The sequence below is a fragment of the Halyomorpha halys genome, unplaced genomic scaffold, assembly GCF_000696795.3.
Source record: "Halyomorpha halys isolate HHAL.00 unplaced genomic scaffold, Hhal_1.1 Scaffold1338.1, whole genome shotgun sequence".
Classification (NCBI taxonomy): Eukaryota; Metazoa; Arthropoda; class Insecta; order Hemiptera; family Pentatomidae; genus Halyomorpha; species Halyomorpha halys.
The window spans coordinates 100,354-113,701 of record NW_027106577.1 but is presented as its reverse complement, the minus strand read 5'-3'; the positions used below and the strand labels follow the sequence as shown (position 1 = coordinate 113,701).

Below are 13,348 nucleotides of genomic sequence, written 5' to 3'. Positions count from 1 at the left end.
AATTCCCTTCCTTCATCTGATGCAATGCAATCTGGAACTCCATAAAATTGAAACCAGCAAGCGGTTTGGCCACAACTCACCAGAGGGCCTCACTGAAGCTCTCAAATTTACATATTGCTTAATTTTGTAAAGACATATTGTTATTTTTATATATTAATAATTTCTGTAACATAATACTTAACGATGTTGAAAAAAACGATTAATAAACGATATCAAAACAATGCACGAACGTATCTCAAGCAGACATGTACCGACCGCTTCTCGGTCACAGCCACATGGACTAGGCCTATAAATAAGGGGCTCTAAATCCCCCTCTTTGATCTTAGATCCACCTCCTTCCTATGCCTACTTGTGTACCGGTGGTGTACTTGCACTCTACTTGAGATAGAGAAGTTCATTGCCAATCGATTCTCACAAAAGTAGTTTTTCTGTACGCATACCGAAGATGACAGCCTATCTCCTCTCCTCTCCAGCAATCTTAGTTTGTCCGCTTCATCTCGGCAACTAAGATTGTAACCTATTCCTTAATGATTACACTGGTCCGTCCGCTTCATCTCGGCAACCAGTGTAGTTGATCCCGGTTCTAGTCCGTCCGCTTTATCTCGGCAAATAGAGCTGCACCTAGCCTTATCAGCTTACTGGTCCGTCCGCTTCATCTCGGCAACTAGTAAGCTGGCTCCTATCTTGACAGTTCTAGTCCGTCCGCTTCATCTCGGCAACTAGAACTGTTACTCTATCTCAGACTCTCTCACCTAGACCTCCTCTACCTACGTCAGTGTCCAGGGCACATCCTCTGGCACGGCCATTCCTAACTTATTATTGAATACGCCTTGTCGTGGGCCTTCTGTAAAGTGGATATCAGGCTGGAGAAACCTCCTAAGACCAGACAACCCCGACACGGTCTTGCTGAACAGATCTATGACAGTTATCCACCTGTATCCTCTCCAAGTGAAAGAGTCTTCCTGTAGATTGCTCAGTGGTATATCAATGGTGAAATTTTCCTCTTGGCTTCCTTTTGGTGGGCTCTGATTGTATTTGGTGCTTAGACAGATCTTGCAAGTCCCTATTATCTCCTTTTCAGCCCCCACCAAAAGTAACACCTGAAGAGTTTCACCCAGCCCATGATGTTTCGTTTTTCCTTGGTGGTACGCGAGTGTCACCTCCCATGTATCCACCATGAGTTTATATCGGCCAAATGACCTGTCTACCCCGATTTGCTCCGATTGCCATAATCTTCTAACTTTTTCCTAAATTACAGCGTTCCCGATGTAAAGACAGTGATTCTTCACAGGCTTTGACGCATCTTGAAGGGTTGCACAGATTTGTTCGTCTCTAGCCCCCGGTTGTGACCAGATGGTTGTAATACTTCCCGTACTTGTTATATTCAACTTTTATCGGATTGTCAGATGCCCTGGTTTTCCATATAATATGTCTCCGCTTGTCATTGACAATCTCTTCAATTTCAGCCATCTCTGTTTGTTTTTCATCTATCGGGTTCTCTTCTACCAATGATTCTTCTTGGCCTGTATCTTCATCTCCCTCCTCTTCAGGTGTCCATTCTCACTGAAACTACTCCAGGAAAGTTGCCCTGTTTCTTCTATCGTGTTCAGCATTATAGCTACATTCTCCTTCCCTGGTTTGTATATAATGTCCAGATTGTACTGGCTGAAAAACTCTTTCCATCTTGTAACCCATGCTGAGGACTCTTTCAATTTCCCGACCCATTTGGGGGTGTCTGTGGTTGGTATGAAAATCGAACCTACCTCCCGAAAACTTAAGGTCTGGAATGGTGGAAGGCCCCACACTATTCCCAACAATTATCTTTCCAATGCGCTGTACCTAATTTCTGTGTCTGTGAGACACCTGCTCCCATAAGCCACAGGCACCATCTATATCGATTTTGGGCATTAAGGAACAAAATAGGTTCTGTGTCAGTCTTAAATCAAATTTGAATTCAGACATAATCCATCGAACCATTAAGCCGATTTCGATAAAAATTTCTGGGATTGTGTGGATTGATACCGAGTAGGTCCAATATTAAATTTAACAGATTTCGTAAGCTCCTTTCACTTACTCATGCTTAAACGCATTTTCCTTTGCACGCCAATATTTTAAAAACGGCTCTTTTGTTTTCGGTTCAAATTTGGAGGGAAGTTGGGGATTAGTCTAAAATGGAGGTTGTATCAATTACATCTTGGTCGTAAGTTTAATTACGCATGCGAAAAACCGCTTGATACAGCTCGTTCCGTAGATTATTCATCTGCGCAATGTATATCTAAGTTAAGGTCTGAATAAGATGCCACCTGACAGAAGATCATAGAAGTTGAACTTGTGATATATCAGTGATGGAATGTACTTACGTATACACACTCTCACCTAGTATGGCCTCTGTCAGCTGATATCACATTGACTCTATCTCCCTCCCGCCAGTTTATGAAGATTCCTTGTAAACTCAAAATGTTACGTATATATACATACTAATAAGATGCAAAGAAAAAGCAACAAATGAAATAAAACAAATAAAGTGTAGTGACTACCTGTTGTTCCACGCTGTAACTACCACAGCCGCCAAAACCGCTACGGCCATGCATGACGCAACATACCAGCAAACACGGGAACTACTGACATCTGTTAAACGCCGTCCATTAACCTTTCATAGGGCGCGGTCAAGGATTCTCAAAATCGGGACGCGGTGAGCCTGACTCGTGACATAAAAACTCGTGAAGTCTCTAAATCGCCTTATTTAATTAAACCAAAAATTACCTATCATCTTGAGGATGTAGGCAATTAGGGAAAAATATAAAATAAATTTAAAACAGTTCTTATTACTTATTCAGGTACAGAAACCAAAAAAAGTTAAAATGCAGAATTCGCATATCATGGTTATGAATATAAGTCAAAATAGGATCTTTTATCCTCGAAACAAAATTTAAAAAGGGGTCAGATATGAAGTTGAAATTTGTGAAGACAGAAATAAGTCGGAGTCGTCGTCTATCAAAGCCGATGAAGGATCGTAAGAACAGACTGATAAGCATGTTGCATAGAGTGGTTTCGCATGAGGGGCAAATCCTTTGGTTGTATTTCACACTGGAGTAGTTCGTGAGCCGATGTATTCCTGTTTCCACTGTGCAATCATAACATCTGGACCGCTTTTGGAGGTGGTTGATTTTAGATGATCATCAACCGGAAGGGATCTCTTGAGACGGATTTTCAAGGAGGTATGAAGGCCGGATTTCAGGTGGCTTCTCCGCTGAAGTTGTCCGATACACAGTTCATGTGACAATTCTTTGAGGAAAACTTTTCTTGGAATTCATTTCAATTGATTTCCGAGGTGAATAACCAAGGAATCAATCCTACCCAAGTTCAACATAGTGAAGAAAACAGTCATTGGCCATCGATGTGTATTTCGCTGCACGTTGTATGTGGCGCACATTTGGTTAGCAGTGTCACCTCCAGTTTTATGAGCATTATAATACGTTATGACCTTAGGTTTTTTTTTTTCTCTAGTACTTTTATCAATGTCTTTGGTTCTGAGAACAGAAGAAAGAAGGATTACACATTTATTCTTGCATGTGACGAAAGTTGCCAACACTTTTTCGTCGTTGAAACCAAAAAGGCTGGAATATTGTTGTCTCCCTAAAATCAAAGAAATACTGAAATAACGATTGAAGGATTCATTTAAAAAATCTAGGAAAGAGGGAGATGAATCTGACAGGCACACGATCCCCATTCATAAACGGTAATGGTGCCCAATGAAATGACTCCAACACAAATATCGAAAAACAGGAAAGTGCTCGAATTTACTATCAAAAGTGAAAAAGTTGACCTTAGGTTTGTGACGTAATCGGGCGTAGTGAGCCTGTCAGATCAAAATACGTGTGATGCATTTTCTTGATGGCACGAGTTGAACTGACTGGGCGGGTTGGAACCACCCCACAAAGCTAGAAAACTATTGGGAGGTAAGGGTCACACTCGGCGCCTTTTTGGAAGACTCCAAAAAAAACCGAGTGCCTGTCAGATCAGCCAAGCCCGATGGAGGGTTAATATTTGTACTATTCATTGAACATAATTTAATTTCATATGTATGATTTAATTTAATTTCAAATGTAATTAAACGTACGACCCAGATGTAATTGATACAACCTCCATTTTAGACTAATCCCCAACTTCCCTCCAAATTTGAACCGAAAACAAAAGAGCCGTTTTTAAAATATTGTCGTGCAAAGGAAAATGCGCTTAAGCATGAGTAAGTGAAAGGAGCTTACGAAATCTGTTAAATTTAATATTGGACCTACCCGGTGTCAATCCACACAATCCCAGAAAATTTTATCGAAATCGGCTTAGTGGTTCGATGGATTATGTCTGAATTCAAATTTGATTTAAGACTGACACAGAACCTATTTTGTTCCTTAATGCCCAAAATCGATATAGATGGTGCCTGTGGCTTATGCGAGCAGGTGTCTCACAGACACAGAAATTAGGTACAGCGCATTGGAAAGATAATTGTTGGGAATAGTGTGGGGCCTTCCACCATTCCAGACCTTAAGTTTTCGGGAGGTAGGTTCGATTTTCATACCAACCACAGACACCCCCAAATGGGTCGGGAAATTCATTTAGATTATATTTATATTTTTGGCTTTATTTTTTTCTTTATTTATTGTTACCTTTCTATTTTTAACAGTGGGAAGTTCTTAATTAAAAAAACAATCAATAGATTTTAATAATATTCTATAATGTTTTTCTTCTTCATTGGAATGATCCTTTACACAAAGAAAATGTTTGCCTTTGAATTGATTCATAAAGAGAGACATTTGTGGGATATGTGTTCGTGTAATTTTTCTCTTTTTTCACATGAATATAAATATTTGTCCATAAATTCCGATAATGGAGGCATTCGATCGTAAAACATGGTAACTATTAAAATAAATACTTTTATAATGTTAAAATTTTTGTAAATTTCAATGTTTTGACTTCAACAAGAAGTGACTTACCATTACTTAAGATCAACATTATTCTCCTGAGAAAATAAATTTCCTAAAGAATCTTTTAAAAAATTATGAAATCAGCTAAATCGGTAATGCTCAAAACTTCGATTCATAAATATACATATGTAGGAACCATGTTTTACAACGGAAGGCCTCAATCATCAAATCTTAACTTATTTTGGTAAACCGCCATGATTTTTTACCCTCGTTAATTTGTATCCGGAAGGAGGGGGAGGGAGGAAGGATAGATCACAATCTTTCGAATGTATCAGGACTTTAATACACCCATTACATTTTGGCTCGGCTCTCTGTTTCATGCACTCCTTAATCTAAATGTTTGTAGCTTTTAATTTTTTTTTAAGTTGCTATGTTTGTTTTGACTATATAGTTACGGATCAGTTTCGTCCGGTGTTGGGGCCATTGTTTACCTAGTGATGAATGTTTCTACTAAAATTTTGAAAATATTCTGTTAAATAATATTATGAATATTCATCTAATCATCGTGATGGTAATTCATTTAATCTAAACATTTTCAGCTGTTTATCGTGTTTTTAACATTTTTTTTGTGTAACATAACTCTTACTGTATTGTTTCTTTGTGGTATTTTTCAATATTTAATATATGTTGGATTGTTCTTTTTAAAAAATGGAAAGAAAAAACAATTTTAATGTGGGTAATAAGAAGATTATTCCAGTTCTTCCCTGGTTACCTATTCCTGATGATGAACCATCTGAATTATTAAAGTTGTCTCTTTATTGGGGAAAATATCCTAGCTTACTTAAAAATCAAGGTTGGAGGAAAGCAATACCTTTTAAGGTAAATGGTAGAATACATGCATTAGTATTTCATCTATTTTAAGTATTTCCTTTTTCTCTGTTATTACCATTTCCATGAAACTAACATGCACTGCATAAAAAAATAAATAATACTATATTGAATTGATTTACTATCTCTCTTTTTTTAAAAGTAATATGTCATTCTGGGAATGTTTTTATTTATAAAATATCTGTCATTTCATCAATTTATTCTCATCTCAATTTTTTTTTCCTTATTTTGCTCCGAACTTTCCCTTTCTTTCATGGAAATAGCCTCTTTTTAAAAGATTTTAGCCATATTTAAACTTAGTAATACATTTGCTACATAATTATATTCTAAATACAATAATTATCATATACACTGTTTACAGTATTTCAGGGAAATTACCTCCTTTTATAACCACATTTGAACATAATTATACATTTCTAACTTAGTTATATTCAAAATAGAATAATTGTACTCTGTTTACAATATTTTAAGGTTTTGTATCTTGTTTTTGTCCTGATGAAGTGAGGCAAAACGTAAAAATGGGGCTCTTATTAAATAATTTTGTACTACTTGAGTTGTTTCCTGACTGCACCCATACCATCTTTTATTAATTTAATACAAAATAGAGTAAGGTATCAGCATGCAAGTTTTACTCCATGGCGGTTGGATGTACTCATTTATTTTTTATTTTCTGTTGTAGGTCATTACTTAGGCCTGGATTTTTATGCTGTAAAACCGGCAGAATATTGTATATAATTTGTAATGAAAGAAAACTATAAAATACATAGTTATAAAATCTTAAAATATGCAGAACTTTCATCTGTCAACAATTTATTTTGGAAGATCGCTGATTAACTGTGTGTAATAATAAATGGAATATGGTTTGGGTACGGTCAAATAAAACTCAAATAGTAATAACTATTTGTTAAATAACTATAACTAATAACTATTTGTTAAAATAGCTATTACTATTTGAGTTTTATTTTACCGCACCCAGACCAAATTCCATTTAATATTAAAAAATTTCTTTTCTTTTTTTTTTTCATTGTTTGTTGACTAAAAACTAAGATAGTTGTTAATGAATTTGAAATTATTTCTTAACATTGTACTACTTATTGTTTCCGTCTATTTAAAATTAAAAATTTCAATCCAATTTCTTGATCCAAGATTTTAACTTCTAAGCAAATTAATTAAGTGTACTTGCTTATAGAGTTTTAAATAATAATGAATGTTTGCAAATAAAATATGCAACTAGCATAGGATTTTGTATAAAAGTTGAAATTGTGGGTTATAACCTACACTGGTTTTTTACTGCTTTTATTGGATTGAAGCTGGCGAATAATCCTTGCTGCACTTGCTCAAAAGAGGTGAAGAAACCCCCAGATACTTTTCAGTTGAAGTTGGGCATAAAATATAAATTATGGAGATGGTTGGGGGTGTGGTCAAAAAATAGTTAACAACTATGTATTTGCTGCTGTTTCACCCCATTTTGTAGAGCCTTATCAGAGGTAAAAAAAGATACCAAAACAACTAAGAATATTTTGACAATGTAGGATAATAAGATACAAAAAAACCAAACTAAGGTAGTATTAAAATTGTGTAAATATAAGTGAAAAGAAAATTATAAAAAATAATGAAAAATAAGATGTACAATAAGTATATATATATATATATATATATATATATATATATATAAAAACGTAAAATATTAGATTTATAATGAACAGGAGACTTAATCCAGATATATAATAAAAAAAAGTGCTGACAGCTTTTAGTGATTATTAATATTCGAACTGGCAGCTAAGCAGACCCATCTCCCTTTCAGAATGACAGTTGTGAACTTGTCATCTTGAATATCTGTATTAATATTGGTTTATTCTCTATCCTAAAAGTAGTTTTTGACTGCTAACATTTAAAGTAGTTAATTAACTGTTTTCTTATCTGTTTTGTAGGATTTTTTTCAGTATCATCATCCATCAGAATCCATTGGCTCATCTTACTGCCCACAATCTAGTATGTTTTCTATTAATTACTTACCACCTTACAAAAAGCCTCCAAAACTTACTAATGTTCTTGACATGGATGGTAATTTACAATATCCACCTAAAATTACTAAAGATGAAAATGATGACCGTACTGAACGAAAAAGGTTGGCTGCTGAGAGATATAAACCTGGGGTGGTTAGCTTGTTTGTAAGTAAAACCCTAAATGATTTTATTCTCATATCCTATCATTGAAATTTATAATAGTATTTGGAATTGAATGAGTATGATCTTGTGATTAACAAGATTCAAATGATATGCTAATAAATTTTGACATATCTACTCATTGGTAGATCCCCAAAGTTGAATATAATCTAATGTTTAATATAATTTGATCATTTATTATTTTATATTTTTATGTTGATTGGTAACACTGGTGAGGTTTGCTCTTGTGATGTCACACCGCATTTATACATTTATCAGAAACTAGCAGACTGGGCAATACTTCACATTTAGGGGTTGATAGATTAATTGAATACAATTGAAAGTTTGGTATTAATTAATATATTTAGTTATTTACAAATTTGATTAATGATTTACTTAATTTCTTATTATATCTATTTAGTTTGTAGTGGTAAATAAAATTATTTTATCAAAAAATAAAAATAACTTCAACATGACTCAACCAATCTACATGAAACTTGGGAGTGGCTTAGAGCTCTATAAACTGCACCTAAGGTCACAAATCTAATTAAACATATTAGAACTAGAGATATAAAATAAAACATTTCAGTAGTTTTTCTTAATTTGAAACGAATATTTCGCCCTTGTAAGTACATTAAATCTAAATTTTCTTAATGTAGGGTAACAGAGCTGATATTAAACTATTCAACAGTTGTATTAATGTAGAATTGGATAAAATGCAGAGAGATTTATATTATGATTATATGAACAATGGTCACCAGTTAAAGGAAAAAAATATCCTTCTAATAAATCGAGATGAAAAATTTCTAATTTTTAATTTCTTTGAAAAAAGGTATTTAAGGGTTCCAGACGATGCTAAAAACGAATATGATTTAGTTATTCTTAAAAAAAAAATTATTAACCTACTTTACTTCAAGCCTTGTAATATTTCTAAAATATTTAGTTTTTAAAAAATTATTTAATGGAATCATCAATATTTTTTTCTTATTCTTCAGAAAGAGACAAATCAATTGGCATATAATGAATAACTATCAAGAAAGTGTATACTTTCTTATTTATGAGCCAAAAATACTTAATTTTGTTAATGACTTTTTTTTTAACCGAAGAAATTAGAATAACCTGTTTTTAACCTTCAGGGAAAATCCTGAACAATTAGCAAAAAGTCCCCTCACAATCGGAAGAATGGTATGGCAGTGCATAAAATACGAACAAATAAATATTGATTTTTATATATTAGATGACATCCCATTATTGCAATTCAGCTAGCCACTTCTAGTTATTTGGTGCATCATGATCATAGAGCTAACATTTCTATATATTTTTTGGATATGATTGAAGTGTGGAGGGCTGTTCTGCTATTTTAAAATGTACAGTTGCTCGCATCTGTCACAAGCATAGGTATTTTGTCATTTCTTATGAAAAAAAAAGTAGAGATAAGACAGGAAAATGTTACTGCTGCTTTGAGCATTTACCATCTTTAAAAACTTATTATATCTCACAATCTTTTGTTGTTTTGTCGACTCGACTTCTTATAATTTGATTATATTTATTACTATTGTGCTTTTTATGGAAACTTATTATTGAACTGAACTATATTATATATTAGTCTGTAAGGTCCTCCTCTCATAAGGAGAAACAAAATCTATGTGAGAGAGATTTGTTGTTTTTTCTCTTGCTCAGGAAGCCTCTCTATATAGTATTAAAGACTCTTGCTCCAATTGTACTAGATTCATATGAACTATTTTATAGCTCCTTCCAGAGTTCAGTACACTTCACACATTATATAACAGAACAATACTTGATAAATGACAGTGACACTAAGGTCACATACAGAACTCACAGTGGCGAAGAAATAAAATATACTAATGTACAATGTTTGAATGATTTTTGTGTAGACTTTATTGGAAGCACTATTTCCCCACAAAAATGTTAACAAAATAACGTATGTCAACAATAACAAATAACAAATGTGCCCCAAAAAAAGAAACACTAATAACATTATAGACTACTTTCTGTACATTAGAAATGTAAGAAAGCTATTCACAGATGTTAAGAGGAGCAGAAGTCAATTCAGACTATATGACAGTTTTACCAGATAAGCAAATTTTTAAGTCCTGTAAAACACTAAAAATATCATATAAAAGAATAGATATAGCTAAGTTCCAGGATCCACAAACAATGGAAAAATATGCAACAGAACCTGGAACAAAGATGTGGGAAATTGATTTTGATGCACCGATGGATGAAATCTGGATTAAAATCAGTAATACGATTCTCCAGACTGTACTACAGTGTGTGGCATCAAAATATATTTTCTCAAGGGAAAAAGATCAGTGTTTAAGGAAACCAGGGAATGACGGAACGAATGGGTGAAAGCAGCTATTCAAAAGAAGAAAACTGCATGAAAGGCATATCTAAATAGCAAGTATGATAGAACCTGGGAATTATATATTAGGCCAAGAAATGAAGCAAAACCTTGTTGTAGGCAAAATAAAAGAATTATAAAGAATTTGGCCGAAATTTACAAAAAGACTACAATGAAAATATAAGGCTTTTCTGGAGAAAGATAAAAATTGTGAAAGGTAAGAAGTGTAAGCACGTAAGAAATGTGAAAGAAACTACTGGCAAAGTTCTGACAAAGGAGAATGATATCCTGAACAGATGTAGAGAGCACTATATATTGATATTTGGGGATCCTGAAAGGCAAGAAAAAGGAAAATTAGAAAGAAGGGAACAAAGGAGTGTAGAATATGATAGGGCCTTATATGGGAAGAAGTGTAAACAGCAGTAGAAATGCTTGAGATAGTAAAAGCAGCTGGAAGAGATACCCAGAACTTATAGTAGAAGAGCCGAAGAGGAGAAAAAAGGCAGTTATGTCATACCAATTTTTGATTACATTAATGAGAACTTTGTATAATTCCTAGCATAAATTGATGAGTCTGCCAAATATGGGTAGGGGGAATAAAAAATGGCGGCTGTTTCAAAGCGATAAAAAACTTTTTTTTCATTCGGAGCTTTATATCTTAAAAAGTAGGAACAACACAAGAAAACCTTAGAGAACGTCATTTAAAGAATAGTAAATTTGCTAAAATATGAGCCTTATTAGAGTTATTTACGTTAAATATTTTTCGAGATATAGCTTTTTAAACAGCAACGTTTCAGAAAAATGTTGTATGGGATGTACTGAAAGATCAGTAGTTAGTGAATTTATTTTGAAAAATTTATATCTCAAAAACCATTTGACATACAGATGTCTATTAGCACTCAAATTAAAGCTTAAAGTAATGAGCTATAGAGTAGTTTATGATATTTATCTTCGTAGGAGTAATAGTTTACATGAAATTTGCTAAAATAAATTGATTTATAGTTGTTCGGACAAATTTTAATTTGCCAAATTTATATTCATATGTGAATATCTTAAAAACTACTACCCATACGAAGATAAGTGTCATAAACTACTTTATAGAAAGTTAAATTTCCTTTAATTTGATTGTTGGCAGACATATGTGCGTCTTATGGATCCAGAGATATATTTTTTCAAAAATCCAACATTTTATTTGAACAACTAGAAATTAACATTTTGTGAGTTTATTTTGTCAAATATCATCATAAAAACTACTATTCTTACAAAGACAAACATAATTAACTATTTTGTATTAAATTTAACTAGCTTTAATTTGAGCGCTGGCAGACATCTGTACGTCCAATGGTTTCTGAAATGGTTTTTTATAAATCAAACTTATTGTCCGAACAACTATAAATCTATTTATTTTAGGAAATATCATGAAAATTACTATTCCTACGAAGGTAAAGGTCATAAACTTCTTTATAGTCCATTAAACTAGCTTTATTTTGAACGCTAATAGACATCTTTACGTCACATAGTTGATATTGTAATATGCTCTTTTTGAGTAAATAATATATTTTGATGTATAAAGGGTTTTAATAGGTTTTATTTTATGTATTATTTTAGTATTAATTTGTTTTGTTTATACAAAAAGCAAGCTAACCAGTTTTCTTTGTCTAAAAGAAATACGTTATTTTTTAAACAAGAAAGATGGCGGTGAACGTCCTTCCAAAGTGTTCGTTGGGTTGTTTGTGTTAAGATGGACTGAAGTTTTTCAACCTTTGTTGTTTCTATACAGTAATTATAGAAAAAGAAAAATCAAACATGAAGTAGAAAAACATAACAATTGTCAACAGACTGTTCACATCACAAACCATGGCAAGTAAAGCGGATCGATTGTAACAAAATCGATTATTTTGGATTGACCAGTAAACATCGAAGATAGTGGAGAGGAGATGGCCACTTGGAGTTTGGATTGCCTGGTGAGAGGACGTACTTCGGCTGGAAGCGGGAAAGCTTGGAAGCCATTTTGTTAGGAGAGAGGCAACTTGTGAACAGCCATTTTGGACGCTTGGAGGCGAGAACAATAAGAACAAAGAACATCAAGGATCTCAAAAGGAAGACCGTGAGCTTGGTTAGTTTTGTATGCATAATAATAGATACATGTGTAAAATAGATTTTAATTTAAATTAAGAGAAATTATTGTATCTGTATTCTGTTTGTCTAGCAACCACACGCCCTGAGATTAAGAGTCTCTCTCTCTCTTTTTATATAATAAAATTAAGAGTCTTTTTATATTATACAAGTTAAATATAATTCTATTATCTATTTGATATTAGTGTTCTTAAATTTGAACCCAAGTTATCTCTTATATTTGAAACAAATTATAAAAAGAATAAAAATTCTTTTTTATTTTATTTTTAATAAATAAAAATTATTACATTTTGGCGCCCAACGTGGGGCCTGATTCTTTACAAATTAGGTCACGGCAATCAGAACACAGCTTTTTAAAGAGTTAAGTTTGGATTAGTTGTTTTATAACTTAAGTAGTAAATGATGGAGGATAAAGTAGAGACAACTGATTGTAGAGATCCTAAAGAGGTGATTCTTGGAAAATTAAATGATACGGTGGTAGTATTAAATGAAAATGATGAAGATAATGTTGTCCAAAACATTAAAGGTAGTAATGACTTACCGGTAGAAAATAGTGTCCATGAAAATGAATTAGTGGGAGCAAATTCAAAGGTGAATAATAATGATAATTTTTTAAATAATGGCATGTTTCAACAATTAATGACGGCTTTAGCTAAAATGGGACAAGAGTTTGGAGATCGAATGGACAAACAGGGGGATCGAATGGACAGAATAGTGGAGCGAATAGATAAGACAAACATGGAGATACGGGAAGAAAACAGGGTAAGATTAACAGAGTTAGAAGATAAAGTAGATAAAAGATTTGAAGAAGTTGAAACAAATTTAAATGTAAAATTGACAGAACAAAACAGTATACTATCTGAAAAAATTGA

General features: G+C 33.2%; 1 protein-coding gene across 1 annotated transcript in view; it reads left to right on the top strand.

Moving 5' to 3' along the window:
- Positions 1 to 12,878: 12,878 nt before the first annotated feature.
- The window catches only part of LOC136795189 (putative leucine-rich repeat-containing protein DDB_G0290503), a 7,801-nt gene continuing 7,331 nt past the window's right edge, over positions 12,879 to 13,348 (top strand). Inside the window, exon 1 of the mRNA XM_067044954.1 lies at positions 12,879 to 13,304. Within this exon, the coding sequence (XP_066901055.1) occupies positions 12,879 to 13,304 (426 nt within the window). The remainder of the gene's footprint in view (positions 13,305 to 13,348) is intronic.